We start from the raw sequence: 24,467 nt of genomic DNA on the forward strand, positions 1-24,467 counted from the left end.
CTCTGACCTTTAGGGAAGGCCAAGTGGAGCAGTCACTCATGTCCTTCTACTTGGCTAGCCGTACGATGATTAAACTCTTTCTCTACTGCAATACCACTTTCTCAGTGAATTTTTATCTGTACAGCAGACAAAAAGACCCTGCCATGGACTTAAAACAACACAATTTTTTATTATTATTATTATTTTAGAAACAGTCTCACTCTGTCACCTAGGCTGAGTACGGTGGTGCAATCATAGCTTACTGCAGCCTTGAACTCCTGGGTTCAAGTAGTCCTCCTACCTCAGCCTCCTGAGAACTGAGACTCCAAGTATGTGTCACCATGCCTAGCTAATTTTTGAAAATTTTGTGTAGAGATATGGTCTCATTATGTTGCACAGGCTAGTCATGAACTCCTGGCCTCAAGCAGTCTGTCTGCGTTGGCCTCCCAAAGTGTTGGGAATACAGGTGTGAACCACTGCATCCAGCCCAAACTTATTATCTTTTTTTTTTTTTTTTTTTTTTTGAGACGGAGTCTCGCTCTGTCGCCCAGGCTGGAGTGCAGTGGCCGGATCTCAGCTCACTGCAAGCTCCGCCTCCTGGGTTTATGCCATTCTCCTGCCTCAGCCTCCCGAGTAGCTGGGACTACAGGTGCCCGCCACCTCGCCCGGCTAGTTTTTTGTATTTTTTTTAGTAGAGACGGGGTTTCACCATATTAGCCAGGATGGTTTCGATCTCCTGACCTCGTGATCCGCCCGTCTCGGCCTCCCAAAGTGCTGGGATTACAGGCTTGAGCCACCGCACCCGGCCCAAACTTATTATCTTATACTTCTGTATGTTAGAAGTCTGACATGACTGTTNCAAGCTCCGCCTCCCGGGTTCATGCCATTCTCCTGCCTCAGCCTCCCTAATAGCTAGGACTACAGGCGCCCGCCACCTCGCACGGCTAGTTTTTTGTATTTTTTTTTAGTAGAGACGGGGTTTCACCGTATTAGCCAGGATGGTTTCGATCTCCTGACCTCGTGATCCGCCCGTCTCAGCCTCCCAAAGTGCTGGGATTACAGGCTTGAGCCACCGCACCCGGCCCAAACTTATTATCTTATACTTCTGTATGTTAGAAGTCTGACATGACTGTTATGTTGTAAGGAGACTTAAGAAACCCTATGGAGAGGTCCAGGTCATGAAGAACTGAAGCCTTCTGCAGACAACCAGCACTAAATTGCCAGGCATGTGAATGAACCATGCTGAAAGTGGATCTCCCAGCCCCAGTCCAGTTTTCAGATGACTACAGCCCTGGCTGACATCTTGACTGCAGATTCATAGGAAATACTGAGTCAGAATCACCAAGCTAAGCCACTGCTGGATTCGTTTGACCCACAGAAATTGGGTGAGATAATAAGTATTTATTGTTGTAAACCATTAAGTTTAAAACAATATATCTCTTAGCAGTAGATAACTAATGCAAGTCTCTTCAACAAACACTGCTAGAATAGCTGGATATCCACATGTTAAAAAAAAAAAAAAGACAAAACAAAACTGGTATATTCATAGGATGGAATACAACTCAGCAATAAAAAGGAATGAGCATGCAACATCATGGAGGAATCTCAAATACATTATGCTCAGCAAAAGAAGTTAGGTAGGGAACAGTCCATTCCGTATGATCTGTTCCTATGAAACTGTAGAAAAGATAAGTCCAGTCCAGGGTGATGAAAGCAGACCAACGGTTGTCTGGGGCTGGGGGTGGTGGTCAGGAGGGTGGAGTGTGAGGAGTGAAGATTGGGAAAGAACAAATGGAACTTTCAGGGCATGACAGAAATTTTCTATACATTGATCATGGTTATATAAGGGTGTATTTATTAAAATTCTGAACTTTACACTTAAAAATGAGTTTTGTTTTGTTTTGTTTTTGTTTTTGTTTTTTTTGAGACAGGGTCTTGCTCTCATACCCAGGCTGGAGTGCAGTGGCATGATCTCGGCTCACTGCAACTTCCACCTCCTGGGTTCAAGTGATTCTTCCATTTCAGCCTCCCGAGGGGACTATAGGCATACGCCACCACACCCAGATAATTTTTGTGTTTTTATTTTATTTTATTATTATTTTTTGAAATGGAGATTTGCTCTGTTGCCCAGGCTGGAGTGCAGTGGCACAATCTTGGCTCACTGCAACCTCTGACTCCTGGGCTCAAGTGATTCTCGTGCCTCAGCCTCCCAAGTAACTGGGATTACAGTTGCCCACCACCACATCTGCTATTTTGTATTTTTAGTAGAGATGGGATTTCTCCATGTTGGCCAGGCTGGTCTCGAACTCCTGACCTCAGGTGATCCACCTGCCTCGGCCTCCCAAAGTGCTGGAATTACAAGCATGAGCCACTGCACCTGACCCAATTTTTGTATTTTTAGTAAAGACGGGATTTTGCCATGTTGGCCAGGCAGTTCTCGAACTCCTGACCTCAAGTAATCTGTGTGCCTCAGTCTCCCAAAGTGCTGGGATTACAGGCATGAGCCACCATGCCTGGCCTCTTTTTTTCTTTCTTTTTGAGATGGTCACGCTCTGTCGCCCAGGCTGGAGTTCAGTGACCCAATCACAGCTCACTGCAGCCTTGACCTCAGCCTCCCAAGTAGCTGGGACTACAGGCATGTGCCACCACGCACAGCTAATTTTTTAACTTTTTGTAGACACAAGGTCTTGCTATGTTGCTCAGGCTGGTCTCAAACTCCTGGGCTCAAGTAATCCTCCTGCCTTGGGCCCTCAAAGTGCTAGGAATACAGGCATGAGCTACCTTGCCCAGGTGATTCTACTTTTTTATTTAAAGAGTTGTAATTTGGCTGGGCATGGTGACTCACGCCTGTAATCCCAGCACTTTGGGAGGCCGAGGTGGGAGAATCTTTGAGGTTAGGAGTTCAAGATCAGTCTGGACAACATAATGAGACATTCACCACAAAAAAAAAAAAAAAAAAAAAAAGTTTTTAAGGTTAGCCGGCCAGGCCAGGCACGGTGGCTCACACCTGTAATCCCAGCACTTTGGGAGACTAAGGCAGGTGGATCACCTGAGGTTGTGAGTTCGAGACCAGCCTGACCAACATGGAGAAACCCTGTCTCTGCTAAAAATACAAAATTAGCAGAGCATGGTGCATGCCTGCAATCCCAGCTACTTGGGGGGCTGAGGCAGGAGAATCGCTTGAACCCAGGAGGCGGAGGTTGCAGTGAGCTGAGATTGCCCCATTGCACTCCAGCCTCAGCAATAAGAGCAAAACTCTGTCTCAAAAATAAATAAATAAATAATTAGCAAGCCATGGTGGTGCATGCCTATAGTCCCAGCTACTGAGGAGGATGAGGTGGGAGGATCACTTGAGCCCAGGAGTCGAGGCTTCAGTTTGAGCCTTGATTGTACCATTGCACTCCAGCCTGGGTGACAAAGTGAGATTCTGTCACTATTTTTTAATTTTAATTTTAATTTATTTATTTGTTTTAGAGAGAGAGGTCTCACCATGTTTCCCCGGCTGGTCTCAAACTAATGGGTGATCCGCCTGCCTCGGCCTCCCAAAGTGCTGGGATTACAGACGTGAGCCACCGTGCCCGGCCCACACTTAGTAGAGTTTTTAAGATTCATTTATGTTGTACATATATGAGGATTTCATTCTTCCTGCGGCTGAATAATATTCCATTGCATGCATATACCACATTTTGTTTATCCATTCATCTATTAATGGACATTTGGGTTGTTTCCACTTTTTGGCTATTGTGAACAATGCTGCTGTGAACATTGGTGTACAAGTATCTGTTTGAGTCCCTGCATTCAATATAATTTAATATTTAATAATGCTTGTGTTTAGCAAACAGCTGGCAAAATTGCAAAAACTTAATAATCAGCTCTGATGAGCCTGTTAGAGCCAGCTCTAGCACAATAATATCAAAGAATCTGTAATTTACCTGACTGGACCCACAAGCCCAACTTGGAATTCAAGCTTACCACACCAGTATTTTCCAAATTTGCCTGATGATGATAATTGCCTACGATATTTATGAAAATACTGATCCCCAAGCCAGGTGTGGTGGTTCATGCCTATAATCCCAGCACTTTGGGAGGTCAAGATGGAGCATATTGCTTGAGCCCAGGAGTTTGAGACCAGCCTGGGCAACATGGTGAAATCCCATCTCTACAAAAAATACAAAAATTAACCTGGTGTGTGATGCGAACTTGTAGTCTCAGCTACTAGTGGGGAATGGGGGTGGCGAGGGAGTGGGGGCAGGTGGCTGAGGTGGGAAGATCACCTGAGTCTGAGAGGTCAAGGCTTCAGTGAGCCTGCACCACTGCACTCCAGCTTGGGTGACAGAGTGATACCCTGTTTCCAAAAAACAAAAAAAAGTACTGATTTCCAAACCCTCTTGGGGCATTCTGATTCTGAAGATCTAAAACAAGGTGATTTTTCTCAGCCTGAAAAACTCTGATATTAGTCCCCAGTCTCACCAAATCTGGGCCTGAAGGGAGGGAAGGAGTAGGGTACAGATATGGTGCCCTGGAATAAAGGTGGTGAGAGTGAGTCCTTTGTGGAGAAATTGCTGCAAAATTTGAGATGCATTTTTTTGCTCTCCAAAATCATTCCCAGCTCCAACATTCATTGACATTCATTCAATTCTCTCCTGCTCATCTCCCTGAATTCTGTCTTAGCAAAGAAAACCTTCCAGAAAGAGCCAAGAGGAAATCATTAGGCCCCAGCAATTTGACAAGATCACAGTTGCTTGCATATCATTAGACTATTTAGAAACATGCTCTAAAGTTCTGAGGTTGCTATTCTGCAGTGTTATTTTGATACCCTGACAAGATATTTTTAGAGCACATGAAGCCCAAATTAAAACATTGCTACAGGAAAAAAAAAAAAAGTGAAATCCAACCAGGGGTCTATTAAATGGAAAACTACAGTAAATATCAGATAAGAGTGAAGAAAAGAGTACAAAACATTTTTGAAAACTATTTTGAGAGAAGCAGGAGTTGGAGAGATGCTCATGACTTATGTGCAAAGATGTGTCTATATCTTGCCAGTGGGGAAGGCAAAGACTTATCCCTGTGTTATAGAAATTGGGTCCACTCACCTGGCCCAGCAAAAAGAATACTGATGTCAGAATAGCAGTGAAAGAAAGTGAGGACTTTATTGCAGGGTGCCAAGCAAGGAGAGTCGGCAGCTCATACTTAAGACCTGATCTCCCAGATGGCTTACAGGTAAGGGTTTTTAAACGCAGGGAGACGGATGTTATAGGCAAAGTCATAAACCAGTACAGAGAGGCTATATATTATTTTGACTTAAAAAGGAAGGGAGGACAGGTGGATTCAAAAAATTTTTGACTTCTGATTGGTTAAGAAGGCAAAGCTTTTGTCTAAAACTTTGGGATCAGCAGAAAAGAATGTTACTGGCTGGGCGCAGTGGCTCATGCCTGTAATCCTAGCACTTTGAGAGGCCAAGGTGAGCGGATCACGAGGTCAGGAGATTGAGACCATCCTGGCCAACATAGTGAAACTCTGTCTCTACTAAAGATACAAAAATTAGCTTGGCGTGGCAGCACATGCCTGTAATCCCAGCTACTTGGAAGGCTAAGGCAAGAGAATCGCTTGAACCTGGGAGGTGGAGGTTGCAGTGAGCTGAGATCGCACAGCTGCACGCCAGCCTGGTGACAGCTAGACTCTGTCTCAAAAAAAAACCAAAAATATTACCTCTGGTTCATGAGTGTGACCTTCTCCAGGCTCCTCAGGAAGAAATTTTTTAAAAAGAATGGTTGGTTTGGAGTTCAGTCCTTTGTTCCCCCTTATTTGAGGTCTATGTGCCAGCAGAGTTGGATGGGGGTCTGCGTTTCTGAAAAACAACTCAGGGACGTGTATTAAGATGTTATCAGCCAGACGTGGTGGCTCACGCCTATAATCCCAGTGCTTTGGGAGGCCAAGGTGGGCAGATCACTTGAGGTCAGGAGTTCGAGACCAGCCTGGCTAACATGGCAAAACCTCATCTCTACTAAAAATACAAAAATTAGCCAGGCATGGTGGCATGCACCTGTAGTCCCAGCTACTTGGGAGGCTGAGGCAGGAGAATCGCTTGAACCTGGGAGGCGGAGGTTGCAGTGAGCCGAGATCATGCCACTGCACTCCAGCTTGGGTGACAGAGCCAGACAAGATGGTATCTTTAGTTTCTATAGGGAATAAAATATCTCCTGACTCTAACTTCCTTAGTTGTTGTTTTATTGATTTATTTGTTTATTTTTTTGAGACAGAGTCTTGCTCTGTCACTCAGGCTGGAGTTCTATGGTATAATCTCGGCTCACTGCAACCTCCGCCTCTCAGGTTCAAGCTATTCTCATGTCTCAGCCTCCCGAGTAGCTGGGATTACAGGCACCCACCACCAGGCCCAGCTAATTTTTGTATTTTTAGTAGAGACGGGGTTTCGTCATATTGGTCAGGTTGGCCTCGAACTCCTGACCTCAGGTGATCCACCCACCTCGGCTTCCCAAAGTGCTGGGATTACAGGCATGAGCCACCGCGCCCAGCCAGTTATTGTTTTAAAGTGCTATTGCCTTCTTGTTCATCAAGTTGCTCATTTACTTCTCCAGGCTAGCTAGGTGCCTGGAATTTCCCTAGAAGGAACTCTAGGTTTTTATTTTTCTTTCTTTTTTTTCTTTTCTTTTCCTTTTTTTTTTTTTTTTTTTTTTTGAGATGGAGTCTTGCTCTGTTGCCCAGGCTGGAGTGCAGTGGTGCAATCTCGGCTCCCTGCAACCTCCGTCTCCCGGGTTCAAGCAGTAATTCTCCTGCCTCAGCCTCCTGAGTAGCTGGGATTACAGGAAGAAATTTAAAACAAAGAATGGGTGGTTGGAGTTCAGTCCTCTGTTTATAATCCTCTATAAAGAAAATAAATTTTTTGTTATTTTCATGCTTGGGGGGGTGGTAACCAGCAGGTCCCTAAGAAAGTTCCTTGCTTAGTCTCACCTGCAGCCTGTCGTGGAAGGTCCTGATGCCTTGTATTAGCACAAGAGGAGATTCCTGTCCACTGGGGAGGGCTGGATGTAGGCTGCTGGCAGGGAAGACACGGGACTTCACTGTACATGGTCAAAGATCTTACTGGCCTTCTGTTTACTCCCTGGTTCCTTGGCTTGGGCCTGGATTATGGTTAGTTGGGCTTTAAACCCACTTGCCTTCTTCCTCTGCCTTTTTTCTCTCAAGACCAGCCCTGTGTCTGGTGTTTGTCACAGTGTCTCCATTTGAAGGCTTCCATGGGTTAAAGACCCATCTAACTTTCAGAATCACTGCTGAGAAGGTCCACAAGCTTAGGTTAGACTTGTTAGATCCTTAGTTCCTAATATCTTTGGGGCTAGACCTCTTTGATGAGTCTTTGCATACAATTCACTGGATAGCACTTCAAGGGTTTGTTGACTCCCTTAAGTCCATTGATGGATTAAGACAGTGTCTTAGGTAATGATTCAGATCCAGGTAGCCTTGGAGTAGGGACACTTTGCCTTAGCTGGGAGGTGCTGGCATGCTCTTCAGACCCAGCACTCCAGCTATGACAGGGATTTCAATGACCTTACTTTTCTTGGAGTCTTTATACAATTCTAATTGGATAATTTGGAGCAAGATCAAAAAGTCTCTTTTGGCAATTTTAAGATACGTTTGGTGGTGGGGTTTTTTTGTGTGTGTGTGAGATTGAGTCTCACTCTGTTGCCCAGGCTGGAGTGCAATGGCATGATCTCGGCTCACTGCAACCTGCACGGCCCAGGTTCAAGCAATTCTCCTGCCTCAACCTCCCAAGTAACTATGACTACAGGCACGTGCCACCACGCCCACCTAATTTTTGTGTTTTTAGTAGAGACAGGGTTTCAGCATGTTGGCCAGGATGGTCTCAATCTCTTGACCTCGTGATCTGCCCGCCTTGGCCTCCCAAAGCGCTGGGATTACAGGTGTGACCCACTGCATCTGGCTTACTCTTGGGTTTCTTATAAAGAAAAGAGGATAGAGGAGAGTTCTTTAGGATAATACAAGGATTCTACATCACTGTTCAACTCAGAAAGAGAGATGGGCAGATTTCATATCTATGAGGGGAAGTATAAGCAGTAGATGCTGAGTTATTTTCTATGTATGCTTAATTCAGGATATACAACAAGAATTTCGTGAGTTCCATCACATATACTGGGGGATGGAGGTAAAGTGTGATGATTATGAAACAGGTGTATGCCATCAAAGAGCATGCCAACCTGCGTAAAGTGGAGGGTGGACAAATTAACAACCCCCAACCCCACACCAACCTACCAGATGCCTAAAGTATATGGCACATATTTGGATTAAAAAAAACTGTGGTGGAGGGATGGCTTTGTTGAATAACTTGATTTGCCCTATAGTGTCATTTTATGCTAACCAATGGAATTTTGAAGAATGCTCCCAAAGGCAATGGATTTTTGTTTTGTCTTAGTTAATGTTGAGCCATTATTCCTGGCTGCTGTTAGGTTCAATTGTCTCTTCAGGCTACTCCCCATGGTTGATAATAAAACCATTATGAGAATAGGGCAGTCATCCAAAGCCTAGGGCTTGCTGAAAGCTCTGGCAGGGAAAATGGTAGCTTGGGATTAGGAAACAGGAAGGGGCAGCTAAACTTTGAAGTTCTAACATTTATTTCCTCCTTCTGAATTGAATCAGGGATATATATACACACACATGCACACATACACATATATTCATGTATTTATATAGGTATGTATATACCCAATTTTTTTTTTTTTTTTTTTTTTTTTTTTTGAGACAGAGTCTCAACCTGTCACGCAGGTTGGAGTGCAGTGGTGTGATTTCAGCTCACTGCAACCTCCCCCTCCTGGGTTCAAGTCATTCTCCTGCCTCAGCCTCCTGAGTAGCTGGGATTACAGGTGTGCACCACCACACCCAGTTAATTTTTATATGTTTAGTAGAGACTGGTTTTAACCACATTGGCCAGGCTGGTCTCGAACTCCTGACCTCAGGTGATCTACCCACTTCAGCCTCCCAAAGTGCTGGGATTACAGGTGTGAGCCACTGTGCCCGGCAAATTTCTTTTCTTTTCTTTTTTTTAACTGTATTTTCTCCCAGTCTTGATCCATATTTGTTTCCACTTATGAAACGTAGCATACATACCCTTTTATGTTCTGTTTTTTTGGTGGGGAGTCTCTCTACATTGCCCATGCTGGTCTCGAACTTCTAGGCTCAAAAGATCCTCTTGCCTTGGCCTCCCAAAGTGCTGAGAATACAAGTGTAAGCCACCATGCCAGCTGATTTTTAAATTTTCTTTTGTGTGTGTGTGTGTGTGTGTGTGTGTGTGTGTGTGTGTGTGTGTGACAGAGTCTCACTCGTGTCGCCCAGGCTGGAGTGCAGTGCCACGATCTCAGTTCACTACAACATCTGCCTCCCAGGTTCAAGCGATTCTCCTGCCTCAGCCTCCTGAGTAGCTGGGATTACAGGCACCCACCACCACACCCGGCTAATTTTTGTATTTTTAGTAGAGACGGGATTTTGCATATTTTTAGTAGAGATGGGATTTTGCCATGTTGGCCAGGCTGGTCTCAAACTCCTGACCTCAGGTGATCTGCCTGCCTCAGCCTCCCAAAGTGCTGGGATTACAGACTTGAGCCACTGTGCCTGGTCTGATTTTTAAAATTTTTATGTATTTATTTGTTTTTATTTTTATTTTGAGACGAAGTCTTGTTCTGTCACCCAGGCTGGAGTGCAGTGGCACAATCTAAGCTCACTGCAACCTCCGCCTCCTGGGTTCAAGCAATTCTATGCCTCAGCCTCCTGAGTAGCTGGGGCTACAGGTGTGCCCTACCACACCCAGCTAATTTTTGTATTTTTAGTAGAGACAGGGTTTCACCATGTTGGCCAGGCTAGTCTCAAACTCCTGACCTCAGGTGATCCGCCCGCCTCCGCCTCCCAAAGTGCTGGGATTACAGGTGTGAGCCACCGCGCCTGGCCTCTTTTTTTTTTTTTTTTTTTTTTAACTATTAACTTTTCCTTTTTTGTGTTCTACTGCATCTTCTCAGAATTGTGTCTGTCACCAAAAGCAGTTTCAACAAAAGCAAAAACTGACTAATGGGATCTAATTAAACTAAAGAGCTTCTGCACAGCAAAATAAATTATCAATAGAGTAAACACAACCTACAGAATGGGAGAACATTTTTGCAAACTATGCATCCTACAAAGGTCTAATATCCAGCATCTATAAGGAACTTAAACAAATTTACAAGAAAAGAAAACCCCATTAAAAAGCCATCAAAGGACATGAACTGACACTTTTCAAAAGAAAACATACATGCAACAAATAAGCATATGAAAAAAAGCTCAACATCCCTGGTCATTAAAGAAATGCAAATCAAAACCACAATGAGATACCACTTCACACCAGTCAGAATGATGATTATTAAAAAGTCAAAAAATAACAAATACTGGCAAGGTTGCAGAGAAAAAGAAACACTTCTACCCTGTTTGTGGGAGTGTACATTAGTTCAACCATGGTGAAAAGCAGTGTAGTGAATCCTCAAAGAGCTAAAAACATAACTGCCATTCATCGCAGCAATTCTGTTACTGGATGTATACCCAAAGGAATACAAATCGTTCTACCATAAAGACACATGCACTCGTATGTTTATTACAGCACTATTCACAATCGCTTCCAAATGGAATCAACCTAAATGCCCATCGGTGGACTGGATAAAGAAAATGTGGTACATATCCATCATGGAATACTATGCAGCCATAAAAAATAACGAGAGCATGTCCTTTGCAGGAACATTGATGGAGTTGAAGGCTATTATCCTTAGAAAACCAACATAGGAACAGAAAACCAAATATCGCATGTTCTCACTTATAAGTGGGAGCTAAATGATGAGAAAACATGAACACGTAGAGGGGAACAACATACACTGGGGCCTACCGGAAGGTGGAGGGTGGGAGAAGAAAGAGGATCAGGAAAAATAACTAATGGGTACTAGGCTTAATACCTGGGTAACAAAATAATCTGTGCAACAAAACCCCATGACACGGGTTTATCTATATAACAAACCTGCACATGTACCCTTGAACTCAAGGTTAAAAATAAAGAAGAATTATTATTATTATTATTAGTTTGAGTCGGAGTCTTGCTCTGTTGCTCTGGCTGGAGTGCAGGGGCATGGTCTTGGCTCACTGCAACCTCTGCCTCCCGGGTTTAAGTGATTCTCCTGCCTCAGCCTCCTGAGTAGCTGGGATTACAGGCATGCACCACCATACCCAGTTAATTTTTGTATTTTCAGTAGAGACGAGGTTTTCCCATGTTGGCCAGGCTCTTCTCAACCTTCTGACCTCAGGTGACCCACCCATCTCTGCCTCTCAAACTGCTGGAATTATAGGCGTGAGCCACCACACCTGGCAGAATTATGTTGTTTTTAAACTTAGCATTATATAATGTTTTTAATAATGTTATTTAGTCCTTATGAGTAGATTTTTTAAAAAGACTCTTTCCTGGACGGGCGCGGTGGCTCACACCTGTAATCCTAGCACTTTGGGAGGCCGAGGCAGGCGGATCACCTGAGGTCGGGAGTTTGAGACCAGCCTGACCAACATAGAGAAACACTGTCTGTACTAAAAATACAAAATTAGCCGGACGTGGTGGCACATGCCTGTAATCCCAGCTGCTTGGGAGGCTGAGGCAGGAGAATCGCTTGAAGCTGGGAGGCAGAGGTTGTAGTGAGCCGAGATCACCCCATTGCTGCAGCCAGGGCAATAAGAACAAAACTCCGTCTCAAAACAAAACAAAACAAAACAAAACAAAACAAAACAAAATACCTCTTTCCTGACTGTAAAAGTAAAGCATATCTGTCATTTTAAAAAATACAGATAATATGTGAAGAAAGTGAAAAACTACGTTGGATATTTTGAAGTGTATCCTTCAAGACTTTTTTTTTTTTTTTTTTTGAGACGGAGTCTCACTCTGTCGCCCAGGCTGGAGTGCAGTGGCCGGATCTCAGCTCACTGCAAGCTCCGCCTCCCAGGTTCACGCCATTCTCCTGCCTCAGCCTCCCGAGTAGCTGGGACTACAGGCGCCCGCCACCTCGCCCGGCTAGTATTTTTTTTGTACTTTTTAGTAGAGACGGGGTTTCACCGTCTTAGCCAGGATGGTCTCGATTTCCTGACCTCGTGATCCGCCCGTCTCGGCCTCCCAAAGTGCTGGGATTACAGGCTTGAGCCAAAATGGAATCATACCATACATGGTTTTAGTTCCTGTTTTCCATGTCAATAAATATATAGCGGCATGTTTAATGTTTTTATGAATATACCATGATTTATATATTCTATTAGTGACATTGCAATTGTTTCCAAATTGTCACTATTGTAACAGTCCTCATCTTCTCCCCTTAGGACTAATTCTTATAAGTAGAGCTGATGCGTCACAGAGCATGCACATTTAAACACTTTTAAATACATTGTTTACCAGTCTCACTACCAGTAGAAACGTATGTAAAGGTTCCTTTCCCCTTGCTCTTGCCAATATAATTATCCTTCTTAATACTCACAAAATAATCCAGAATTAATGCTCAGAAAATAGACCTTCCATTTTGGAGGTGGATAAGTGGAAGGTTCATTCTTCCCCTTACCAAAAAAAAAAAAAAAAAAAGACGGTTGCTGAACATCCTGGCATAGAGGACAAGTGAAAAAGTTTCGGGACTCAAAGGTGCTCCTCCAAAGCCCCGGGCCTCCGGGCTACCCCTACTTGAAGCCGCTATGACCCTGTCCTGTGGCCGGGGTGGCCGCTGGGTGGCGAGGGGAGGCCCGGGCCGACGGCGGTCCCACCGCACTGTCGCGAAGGAAGGCGAAGAACAGGGCCACACTGAGTGGGGACAACTGGGCCGCGGGCCCAGAGGACACGAAGGAAGGTCCGGGAGAAGAAATTCCGAGTTTCAGGGAAGAAAAGGTGGCTCGAGTGGGGAAACCGTGGCAGCAAAGGTCTCTCATTGCCGGGACCCCGCCGTGTGCCGCCCAGGACGCGAGGGGGCGCTGCTACCGCGCCAGGGGCCAGGGTCCTGAGGTCCCCTGAGCGCCTCCCGGCGCTGCCCGGCCGGCTCAGGCTATACCCGGACTCTGCCCACCGTGTTTCCGCCGTCGGCTTCGGGTCCCTGGTGGGCTCGCGGGTGGGAAGAGCCGGGGTGGCGGGACTTTCGCCGACACCCCGCGCCCCGCCTGGTGGCTGCGCACACTAGGCCGGCGACGGGACTGCCCGCGTCTCAGCCCCTCCTCTGTGAAGAGAGACCGCTGGGGTACCTGCCCCAGGGAAGGCCGCGGGGAGGGTTACAGAGCCCGTAGGCACTGGCGGGGATCTTTATACACCCCCAAAACACATCCCACCCAGTACTCAGCACCCCGCACCCAACACCCGGCACCGAGGGCTTATTATTAACAACTTCCTGGAGGCCGCAGGGGCAGTGCGTGCTCACTGTGTCCCTTCTCCCTTTCAGCGCTCCCCAGACCTCTGTCCCAAATCAGAAAACAATCTTACAAACTGTGCTTTCTCTTGGGGAGCCCCCACCACGGCGTAACCCAGCAGGCAGGAATGGCACACGTGCAGGAAAATGAGTTCAAAAGCCTTACCAGGTGGTGTCAGAATCAACAGCATCTGACAGTACCCTTGGGAGAAGGGGCGCCAGCCCCTCCTGGCGAGCTGTGCGCTCTGCCAAAGTCCTCGCTCGACCCCGCACATCTTGCTCCGTTCCCTAGTCCAGATCCCAGCAGGAGGAGCCAGCTGCGGCCACCCCTAAGAATGAGGAGATGGGAGCGGGGTGGGGGGCTGGGCTCTGTGTTGGCAGTTGCCATGGCTTTGCTCCGAGTTCTGGAGCCAATCTGCCCACTCCCTGAGACGGCCAGGTCACAGAAGCAGTAGGTCAGAAGCCAGAGGGGACGTGGGGAGTGCCACCCTGGAGCCTACCGGCACACCTGCTGAGATGGAGGCCTCAGATGGGCAAGGGGGTGAAGGGGACAAGCCACTAGAGAAGGTGAAGTGGGGTGTGAGGGAGGGAGGGAAAGAGCCTCCCGGAGGGTCTGGTTTTGGAAAGTAGAGAACATGAAATTCAGGAAAGAAGAGAAGAACAATGGTAGGGTACCTGAGATAGCAAGAGGCCTAAAGCACAAGAATGTTCATTCATTCAGAAGTTTATGCTTGACCTGTGTTCCCGGGGATATGATGGGGAAGAGGTCGCCTCTCGTTGTTGGTTATTAAGACTTGAGGGTATGTGTGTGTATACACATGGTCTGTGTGTGGTTGTGTGGTGTGTGTGCTGTGTTGGGAGAGTGGATCAGCCAGAGTCCTGTCTCCAGGACCTGGAGGAGCCTGTGTCCCATCTCCTCTCCATGCACCTCCCTCCCTTTCCCAGGCCTTTCCTTTCAGAGTGGTCTGGACAGGTTCCTTGTTCTCCCCCAACACAGACCAAAATTCATACTTTTCTGAGAAGATGTTGAAAGGTGGCAAATCCAGTTCTGACGTCCAGTGTTATTTCACAGTCACTTTGCTGCTACTCATTTTCGGCTTTCTTTTTTCTTTTTTTTTTCTTTTTCCTTTTTTTTTTTTTTTTTTGAGATGGAGTCTCACTCTGTCACCTAGGCTGGACTGCAGTGGCATGATCTTGGCCCACTGCAACCTCTGCCCCCTGGGTTGGAGCAATTTCTCCTGCCTCAGCCTCCTGAGTAGCTGGGATTACAGGTATGTGCCACCACACCCAGCTAATTTTTGTATTTTTGGTAGAGACAGAGTTTTGCCACTTTGGCCTGGGTGGTCTTGAACTCCTGACCTCAGGTAATCCACCCATCTCGGCCTCCCAAAGTGCTGGAATTACAGGTGTGAGCCGCTGCACCCAGTTTTGCTCCGTCACCCAGGCTGGAGTGCAGTGGCTCCGTCTCACTCACTGCAACCTCCGCCTCCTGGGTTCCAGCAATTCTCCTGCCCCAGCCTCCTAAGTAGATGGGATTACAGGTGTGCACCACCACACTTAGCTGATTTTTTTGTATTTTTGGTAGAAATTGGGTTTTGCCATGCTGGCCAGGCTGGTCTTGAACTTCTGGGCTCAAGCAATCCACCCACCTCAGCCTCCTAAAGGGTTGGGATTACAGGCGTGAGTCACTGTGCCTGGCCTAATTTTCAGCTTTCTTTGCCCCACTGTCATGGTCAAAGGTTCTTTCTTGTCATCACCATCATTCACTTTTTCTTTTTCTTTTTTTTTTTTTTTGAGACGGAGTCTCGCTCTGTCGCCCAGGCTGGAGTGCAGTGGCCGGATCTCAGCTCACTGCAAGCTCCGCCTCCCGGGTTTACGCCATTCTCCTGCCTCAGCCTCCCGAGTAGCTGGGACTACAGGCGCCTGCCACCTCGCCCGGCTAGTTTTTTGTATTTTTTTTAGTAGAGACGGGGTTTCACCGTGTTAGCCAGGATGGTCTCGATCTCCTGACCTCGTGATCCATCCGTCTCGGCCTCCCAAAGTGCTGAGATTACAGGCTTGAGCCACCGCGCCGGCCTCATTCACTTTTTCTGAATGGTCATTGGATGCATGGTTTATTAGTCCATTTTGCATTCCTATAAAGGAATACCTGAGGCTAGGCAATTTATAAAGAAAAGAGGTTGATTTGACTCACAGTTCTGCAGGCTGTATACGAAGCATGGTGCCAGCATCTGCTTCTGGTGAGGGCCTCAGAAAGTTTACAAGCATGGCAGAAGATGAGGGGGAAGCAAGCTTGTCATACGGTGAGAGAGCAAGCAAGAGAGAGAGGAGAACCTTTCAGACTCTTGTTACCAACCAGCTCTCACATGAACTGACAGAGTGAGAACTTACTTAATTAGGGCAGGAAGGGCACCAAGCCCATTCATGAAAGATCCACCCCCATGACCCAAACACCTCCCACTGGACCCCACCTCCAACACTGGGGATCATGTTTCAACATAAGATTTGGAGGGGACACACATTCAAACCGTATCACATGACATGATGCTAGAGGCTAGGGATGCAAAGAAGTGGGCCCAGTCTGATGCAATCAGTAAACATTTGCCAAGTGAGTGAGTAAATGAATCCCTGTTCATTCCCCCAAGGAGTTGCTTCAATCTTTTGATGCCTCATTGTTCTAATCTGTGACCAGGGTTAATGATATTGAAACTGTCCCTAGAAACTTTATAAAATTAATCAGGAAGACAGAGGGGAAAAATGAAAATTAACTGAGCTTGCAGCCCATTCAGCATAAATCATGAGGTCAGCCTGCTCTCTGATGCACTTCCTTGGAGTTCTTTGGTGCCTGTTTCCTTAGATTCCGTAGATGCAGCTGGGCGCGGTGGCTCACTGTAATCCTAGCACTTTGGGAGCCAAGGTGGGTGGATCACTTGAGGTCAGGAGTTAGAGACAAGACTGGCCAACATGGTCTCTACTAAAAATACGAAATTAGCCAGGCATGGTGGTGCACGCCTGTAATCCCAGCTACTCAGGAGGCTGAGGCAGGAGAATCACTTGAACCCGGCAGGCAGAGGTTGCAGTGAGCAGAGATCATACCACTGCACTCCAGCCTGGGTGATAGAGTGAATTAAAAAAAAAAAAATAATAAGGCCGGGCACGGTGGCTCACGCCTGTAATCCCAGAACTTTGGGAGGCCAAGGTGGGCAGATCACGAGGTCAGGAGATTGAGACCACCCTGGCTAACACGGTGAAAACCTGTCTCTACTAAAAACACAAAAAATTAACTGGGCATTGTGGCACGTGCCTGTAGTCCCAGCTTACTTGGGAGGCTGAGGCAGAAGAATCACTTGAACCTGGCAGGCGGAGGTTACAGGGAGCCGAGATCGCGCCACTGCACTCCAGCCTAGGTGACAGAGTGAGACTCCATCTCAAAAAAAAGACTACCCGAGTGCGGTGGCTCACGCCTGTAATCCCAGCACTTTGGGAGGCCCAGGTGGGCAGATCTTGAGGTCAGGAGATCAAGACCATCCTGGCTAACACGGTGAAACCTCGTCTCTATTAAAAATACAAAAAAATTAGCCGGGTTTGGTGGCGGGCACCTGTAGTCCCAGCTACTCAGGAGGCTGAGGCAGGAGAATGGCGTGAACCCGGGAGGCGGAGGTTACAGGGAGCCGAGATCGCGCCACTGCACTCCAGTCTGGGCAACAGAGTGAGACTCCATCTCAAAAAAAAAAAAAAAAAAAGAATTCCATAGACATTGTTACGAGATGATATTTCCTTAACTGCTCTGTAGATAACAGCTCGAACATTACGAAGCATTGAGGTTTCTCTTTAAAATATTATTTCAGGTTCTACATATCACTCAAACTACAGATAGATGGCAGGGGGTCTAAAGAGCCCCTCAAAAACCTGATTCACTAGAGAATGCAGTTTCCACATCCACATAATTTCATCCCCCTGACCCTGACCAATCAATGACCACAGTTTTTTCAATCCCTCCTCCTCCATGATCTCCTTAAAAACCCCAGTCCAGAGCTCCTTGGGAAGATAGACTTGAAGGACTCCTTCCATCTCCTCACTGAGCACCCAGCAATCAATAAACTCTTTCTCACAGTGACATGATCTCGGCTCATTGCAACCTTCACCTCCTGGGCACAAGCAATCCTCCCACTTTGGCCTCCTGGGTAGCTGGGACCATAGGTGCACACCACCGTGCCCAGCCAATTTTTATATTTTTTGTAGAGACCAGGTCTCACTATATTGCCTAGACTGGTCTGCTGCAACTTTTGCTGTCTCTATATATTGGACTGTGAGTGTCCAGCAGGCATATAAACCTGTTGGTCCTATAACAACATCTAACCTGACAGAGTTTGTGGGAGGATAAAGTGAGTTAATGTTTACCAAGTGCTTTGTAAAGTTACCTAGTAGAATATGCTATGATTATTATAAAAGAAACAGGTGGAATATTCTAGGTTTTCTAAGCAGAGATTTCAGAGATGGGTTTCTTTGCCCAAGGCTCACTCACATCCGTGCTGGGTCAAGAAGGTCAGAGGGCAGTGGAGAAGGGCTTTGGCTGCCATTTGGGTCAGTCCCCTGCCCAGCACTGCCCCCAGGAGTAACAGTCCAAGCCCCCGACTTAGTGCCCCCTGCCTCCTCCCAGGTGACGAATGTGCCATGCCTGGAGACAGGCTCCAGCACCAGTTCTGCCAGAGACCCGCTGATGCGCCATGCCAAGGGCCTGGATCAGGACACCTTCAAAATTGTGAGTAAAGAGCCAGCCTGGAACCCTGTCCCCTTTTCCCCATTGGTCAGGAGGCCTGAGTCAGGAAATGACAAGCCTCAGGCCCACAGCACATTGCTCCACTTGTCTTACTCTTGGAAGGACTTTTGGTGAGACGTGCACCGGAGCCACCTCCCAAAACACGCAGCACTGGGCCACTCAGGGCTGTGGTATCTGCTGGAGACCTGGGACTGCCCATCTGCCTCTTCTTTTCTCCCACGGCCCCTCACCTCACCTGTTGCCTCCTCAGTGTAAAGAATATCTAAGACCACTGAAGAAGTTCCTGCGAAAGTTGCACCTGCCCAGGGACCTTCCCCAGAAGAAGAAGCTGAAGTACATGAAGCAGAGCCTTGTGGTCCTAGGGGACCACATCAACACCTTTCTGCAGCATTACTGCCGAGCCTGGGAAATCAAACACTGGAGAAAGTAAGGCAGTCTCTTTGCTCTGCTCCCCATACCTACTCCTGGGCAACCCCCTCTTCATTCAAGGGGACACCTTAGTTGATCCCCCAGTCCTTCATCTTTATGTGGAGGAGTCAGGAGCCTGGTGGGGTGGAGAGAGCTCCTAGTTACTCAGGACAGCCCCGATTACACCTTGTCTCTGACTGAACAACTGCATGCAGGCGCTCAACACCAGGATAGGATGTTCAAGTTTGGGCAAATCCCCACCCCTCCATTCCCCCAACCCCAAACCCCAAAGGGACATGTGGTCCATATTCCCCTGGGTGGGTCCTGACCCTGAGACAAATGCTGGAGGGAGGAAGCATGTGCTCCACCTCCCCAGCCTGAGGTCTCCCCCTTTGCAGGATGCTCTGGCGGTTCGTCTCCCTCTTCTCAGAGCTGGAAGCAAAGCAGCTTTGCCGACTTTACAAGTACACCAAGAGCAACCAGCCGGCCAAGTTCCTGGTGAGGCATGAGACCTTCCGCCCGGGCACAGCTGAGGGTTGGTTGGTGTGTCCTTAGACTGGGGGGAGGCCTGGGACTGACACACCCAGAGCCCCTCTGGTTCTTCCCAGGGCTCACTGCCAGGGCAAGACTCTGCTGCTCGACCTTTACCCCTGCCCTGGGCACAGTGGGCTGAAGAGGCCGAGGCTTAGCATCAAGTTCTCCATATGTATTTGATACAGGGGCAGGCGAGCCCCCAAACTGGGGCTCAGCCCGGGAAAGTTCTTGGTTTTGCCCAGAAAATAATTTAAGGGTGAGCTGGTGGTATTAAACAGTAAGTTTATGGAAGCAGCCGTGTAGAGTAGCAGCAGAGGCACTGCTCCTTGCGGAGCAGGGCTACCCTATGGGCAGTGTGCCCAGGGTAGCAGCACAGGGGCAGTTCTGTGCTCATATTTATCCCTACTTTTAATTACATGCAAATTATGGGACGGTTATTTGGAATTTACCAGAAAAAGGGTGGTACTTCTGGGTTGTTGCCATGGAAAGGAGTCCCAACTTCTAAGTGTTGCTATGGTAATAGTAAACTGACATAGCATTGGTAGGCGTGTCTTAGGGAGAGGTGCTTACACCCCTTCCCTGTTTCAGCTAGTCTTTTTTTGAGATGGAGTCTTACTCTGCCATCCAGGCTGGAGTGTCATGGCGTGATCTTGGCTCACTGCAACCTTCGCCTCCTGGGTTCAAGTGATTCTCCTGCCACAGCCTCTCGAGTAGCTGGGATTACAGGTGCATGCCACTGTGCCTGACTAATTTTTGTATTTTTAGTAGAAACAAGGTTTCACCATGTTGGCCGGGCTGGTCTCGAACTCCTGACCTCAGGTGATCTGCCCGCCTCAGCCTCCCAAAGCGTTGGGATTACAGGAGTAAGCCACCGCGCCCAGCCTACCACTCTTCATGTTGTACGGGCTATAGGTTTTGCCCAATGTATGATGACATGTATCTACCATTACAGTACGATACAGAAGAGTGCCACGGTCCTAAAAACCCCGTGCTCCATCTATTTGTCCTTGCCCTCCTGCCCCCACTCCCCTGACAACCACTGATCTTGGTTCACTGTCTCTGTAGTTTTGCTGTCTCAGAATGTCATATCGTTGGTATCATACAATATGTAGCCTTTTCAGATTCATATCAAACCTAGTATGAAATTTTCATACTAGGTTTCATTAGAATCCACTGGTTTCAGGAGGTCCATGAGGTCAAAATATTGCAGGGACTCCTGGGTGTTTGCAGAGCACACTTTGAGAACCACTGGTCCAGAATAATAATCATAGATAAAGCAGTTGTAAAGGCATTCTACGTGCCAGGCACTTTATGTCCCTTCGAGTAATATTCAAAAGTAACCCTAAGTGGTAATTAGGATTATTGTCTGCAGTGTGTAAAAGAGGATCCCAAATACAGGGAAGTAAGTTAATTTGTCACAGTCTTTATAGCAAGTAGGAAGGAAGAGGCAGGGTTCAGCCTCCATCTGTCTGGGATGAGAACCGTGCTCTAACTGCGCCCTCCTTTCACCACTCTCGCGGTGCAGCCCTAACCAGGTCCTCTCCCTTTCTGCAACTGATTCTTCCTCTGACCATGTAATGATTGGATCATTTCAAAGATTTATCTTCTTAATAAGAGGAGCTGCCACTTTACTGATTTCTAGATTTCTGGATTTCACTGGCCTGAATTTTTTTTTTTTTTTTTCTTTTCGAGACAGAGTTTAGCTCTTGTCACCCAGGCTGGAGTGCAATGGCAAGATTTTGGCTCAATGCAACCTCCACCTCCGGTTCAAGTGATTCTCCTACCTCAGCCTCCTGAGTGGCAGGGATTACAGGCATGCACCATCACGCCCGGCTAATTTTTGTATTTTTAGTAGAGATGGGGTTTCACCATGTTGGCCAGGCTGGTCTCGAACTCCTGACCTCAAGTGATCTGCCCTCCTCGGCCTCCCAAAGTGCTAGGACTACAGGCATGAGCCACCACACCGGGCAGAAACATTTATATATATAGTCTTTGAATTTTAATTTCAAAATTCAGGCTGTCAATTTATTTCATTTTTAAAAATTTTACTTTTTTTTAAACAGACTCAAAGCTTACAAAGGCTCCCAATTATTATTATTATTCTTATTTTTATTTTTATTTTATTTTATTTTTTTTGAGACAGGGTCTCGCTGTGTTGCCCAGGCTGAAGTGTAGCGGCATGATCTCGGCTCACCGCAACCTCCGCCTTCAGGGTTCAAGGGATTCTCCTGCCTCAGCTAACCGAGTAAGGCTCCCAATTTAATTTTTGTTAAGTTAGGTCTTTTAAACAAATATCATTTCATTGCAAAAAACCAGTAAGACACTGCAATTCCAAAAAGAGATGGAAGACATGATCTCAAAATAAAGGACGACCCAGGAAGACATCATTGGCAGCCTCCCTCCATGTCCCCACAGTCCTTTCTCTCCCACATCTGTGATTCCTACCCCATCCTTTTGGTTAGCAAGTGTGAGGGGCAGGCAGAGCTCAGTATTTCTCAACAAATGCGGGGCCGGGACTCTGAAGTTCAGGTCCCCCTCTTCTCAACACTCTCCTTAACATGGAGGCTCCGTGGCAGGTGGCATTCTGTGCCTCGGATGCACCGGAGAGATCCTTGCTGGCCGACCAGGAAGACAGTCTGCCGAAGCTCTGCGATGCCTGGGGACTGCACGGCAACATCAGCGGTGTGAAGGAGCAGCTGTCCAAGATGCAGGCCCCGGGTCAAGGGAGCCCCCTGCCCGGGGAGCCAAGATCCCAGGATCATGTCAAGAGAGGTAATGCCCATTTGGTGTTGGGGTGATGCCTGGACCCAGGGGTTTGTGAGTGGTGTCTGGGTGTTCCCCAAGAGTAGACTCAAGCAGCCAGGAGCCTCTGCCCCAAGCCTGACAAGTTCCTCTTCCCTCCTTTCCATCTTCTCTTCATCCTGCATTTTCCTTTCTGTCCATCTTTTCTTCTCCTTCTCTACTTTCTCTTCTCTTTTTAGTCCCCCTCTTCCCCAGGTGTGCTCATTATAGAAAGGTTTTTGTTTTATTTTATTTTATTATTTATTTATTTTATTTATTTTATTTTTTCCAGATGGAGTCTCTCTCTGTCACCCAGGCTGGAGTGCAACCTCTGCCTCCTGGGTTCAAGTGATTCTCCTGCCTCAGCATCCCCTGCAGCTGGGATTATAGGCGCCCATCATGCCTGGCTAATTTTTGTACTTTTAGTAAAGACAGGGTTTCACTGTGTTGCCCAAGCTGGTCTTGAACTCCTGAGCTCACACAATCCACCCGCCTCAGCCTCCTAAAGTGCTAGGATTACAGGCATGAGCCACCATGCCTGGCCTTTTTTATTTTATTATTATTATTTTTAGGTTTTTTTGTTTGTCTTGTTTTTTGAGATGGAGCCCCACTCTGTCGCCCAGACTGGAGTGCAGTGGTGCAATCTTGGCTCACTGCAACCTCTGCCTCCCGGGTTCAGGTGATTATCCCGCCTCAGCCTCCCCAGTAGCTGGGATTACAGGTGTACACCACCATGCCCAGCTTTTGTATTTTTAGTAGAGACGGGGGTATCACCATGTTGGCCAGGCTGATCTCAAACTCCTGGCCTCAAGTAATCTGCCCACCTCGGCCTCCCAAAGTGCTGGGATTACAGGTGTGAGCCACTGTGCCCGGACCATCCCAGTTTAAGTTGAGGATGTAAACAGACAAGAGAATGAAGACCAGTCTATAACAAAGATGCTCTGGGCCAAGCAGTCCATGACTCAGATGAGGAAAGTGAGCTCTGGGCTTCTGGACTGGCTTCTCTCTGTACCAGGGGCTTTGTATCTGTTAATTTCACTCAACCTCTGTAGCATCCTCATGAGATAGGTGTTATTATCTCCCTTTTACAAACAGCTGTCTGAGGCCACAGGGCAAAGGATGTGTCAAGCGAGACAGGCTGCCTGAAGGAGGTAAATTTGGGACAGGCTTTAAAGAAAGGGATAAGGATATGGATGAAGGAAAGGAGGGAAGTGGGAATAAAGTGCAGAGGTGAGGGGCAATGAGTAGGCAGCCTGGGCTTGGTGGTGAATGGAAGAGGATTTGAGAGGTACACGGAGGGAAGTAACAGGAAAAAGTCTTTGATGATGGGTTTCATGCAGTTATTAAAATTAATAACATTTTTATTAGTATAAATATAAACATAGAGAAAATTTAATTATACAGATAAGCAAAAATAAGGAAATATAAACATCACATTGTCATCACCACTATTAACACTTTCCAGATCTTTTTTATGTATATATGTGTGTGTGTGTGTATATATATATACATAAAACAGATATATATATTTTGAGATGGAGTCTTGCTCTGTTGCCAGGCTGGAATACAGTGGTGCGATCTCGGCTCACTGCAACCCCTGCCTCCCGGGTTCAAGCGATTCTCCTGCCTCAGCCTCCCAAGTACCTGGGACTACAGGGGTGCACCACCATGCCCAGCTAATTTTTGTATTTTTATTAGAGATGAGGTTTCACCACGTTGGCCAGGATTGTCTCAATCTCTTGACCTCGTGATCCTCCTGCCTCAGTCTCCCAAAGTGCTGGGATCACAGGTGTGAGCCACTGCGCCCGGCCATATATATATATATATATATATATATATATATATATATATTTTTTTTTTTTTTGGGGATGGAATTTTGCTCTTGTTGCCCAGGCTGGAGTGTAATGGCATGATCTTGGCTCACTGCAACCTCCGCCTCCCAGGTTCAAGAGATTCTCCTGCCTCCTGCTTCCCAAGTAGCTGGGATTGCAGGCATGCGCCACCATGCCTGGCTAACTTTGTGTTTCTAGTAGAGACAGGGGTTTCACCATGTTGGTCAGGCTGGTCTTGAACTCCTGACCTCAAGTGATCCACCCGCCTTGGTCTCCTAAAGTACTGAGATTACAGGCCTGAGCCACCATGCCTGGCCTAAATATATATATTTTAAATGAAATGAGATCATGCTGTACATGCAATTTTGATTTGGAGTTGCTTTTCTTTTTTCTGAGATGGAGTCTCACTCTGTTACCCAGGCTAGAGTGTAATGGCGTCATCTCGGCTCACTGCATCCTCTGCTTCCCGAGTTCAAGTGATTCTCTTGCCTCAGCCTCCTGAGTAGCTGGGATTACAGGCACGCCCCACCACGCCATGCTAATTTTTGTATTTTTAGTAGAGATGGGGTTTTACCATGTTGGTCAGGCTGGTCTCAATGGAGTTGCTTTTTTTAAGTTAATGGTATCAACCTATCTTTTTTCTTTCTCTCTCTCTCTCTCTTTTTTTGTGTGTGTGTGTGTTTTTTTTTTTTTTTTTTT

At 46.9% G+C, this 24,467-nt stretch overlaps 1 protein-coding gene across 1 annotated transcript; it reads left to right on the forward strand.

Annotated features, from left to right (window-relative positions):
- The first annotated feature begins 13,100 nt into the window (after nt 1-13,100).
- On the forward strand, nt 13,101-21,953 carry C16H17orf64 (chromosome 16 C17orf64 homolog). Its single transcript, XM_025361846.1, has 5 exons — nt 13,101-13,142; nt 18,094-18,195; nt 18,464-18,639; nt 19,020-19,119; nt 21,732-21,953. The coding sequence occupies exons 2-5, from the start codon at nt 18,154-18,156 to the stop codon at nt 21,951-21,953; spliced, it is 540 nt and encodes a 179-aa protein (XP_025217631.1). The 5' UTR covers nt 13,101-13,142; nt 18,094-18,153.
- Nucleotides 21,954-24,467: the final 2,514 nt, after the last annotated feature.

The sequence above is a fragment of the Theropithecus gelada genome, chromosome 16, assembly GCF_003255815.1.
Source record: "Theropithecus gelada isolate Dixy chromosome 16, Tgel_1.0, whole genome shotgun sequence".
Classification (NCBI taxonomy): domain Eukaryota; kingdom Metazoa; phylum Chordata; class Mammalia; order Primates; family Cercopithecidae; genus Theropithecus; species Theropithecus gelada.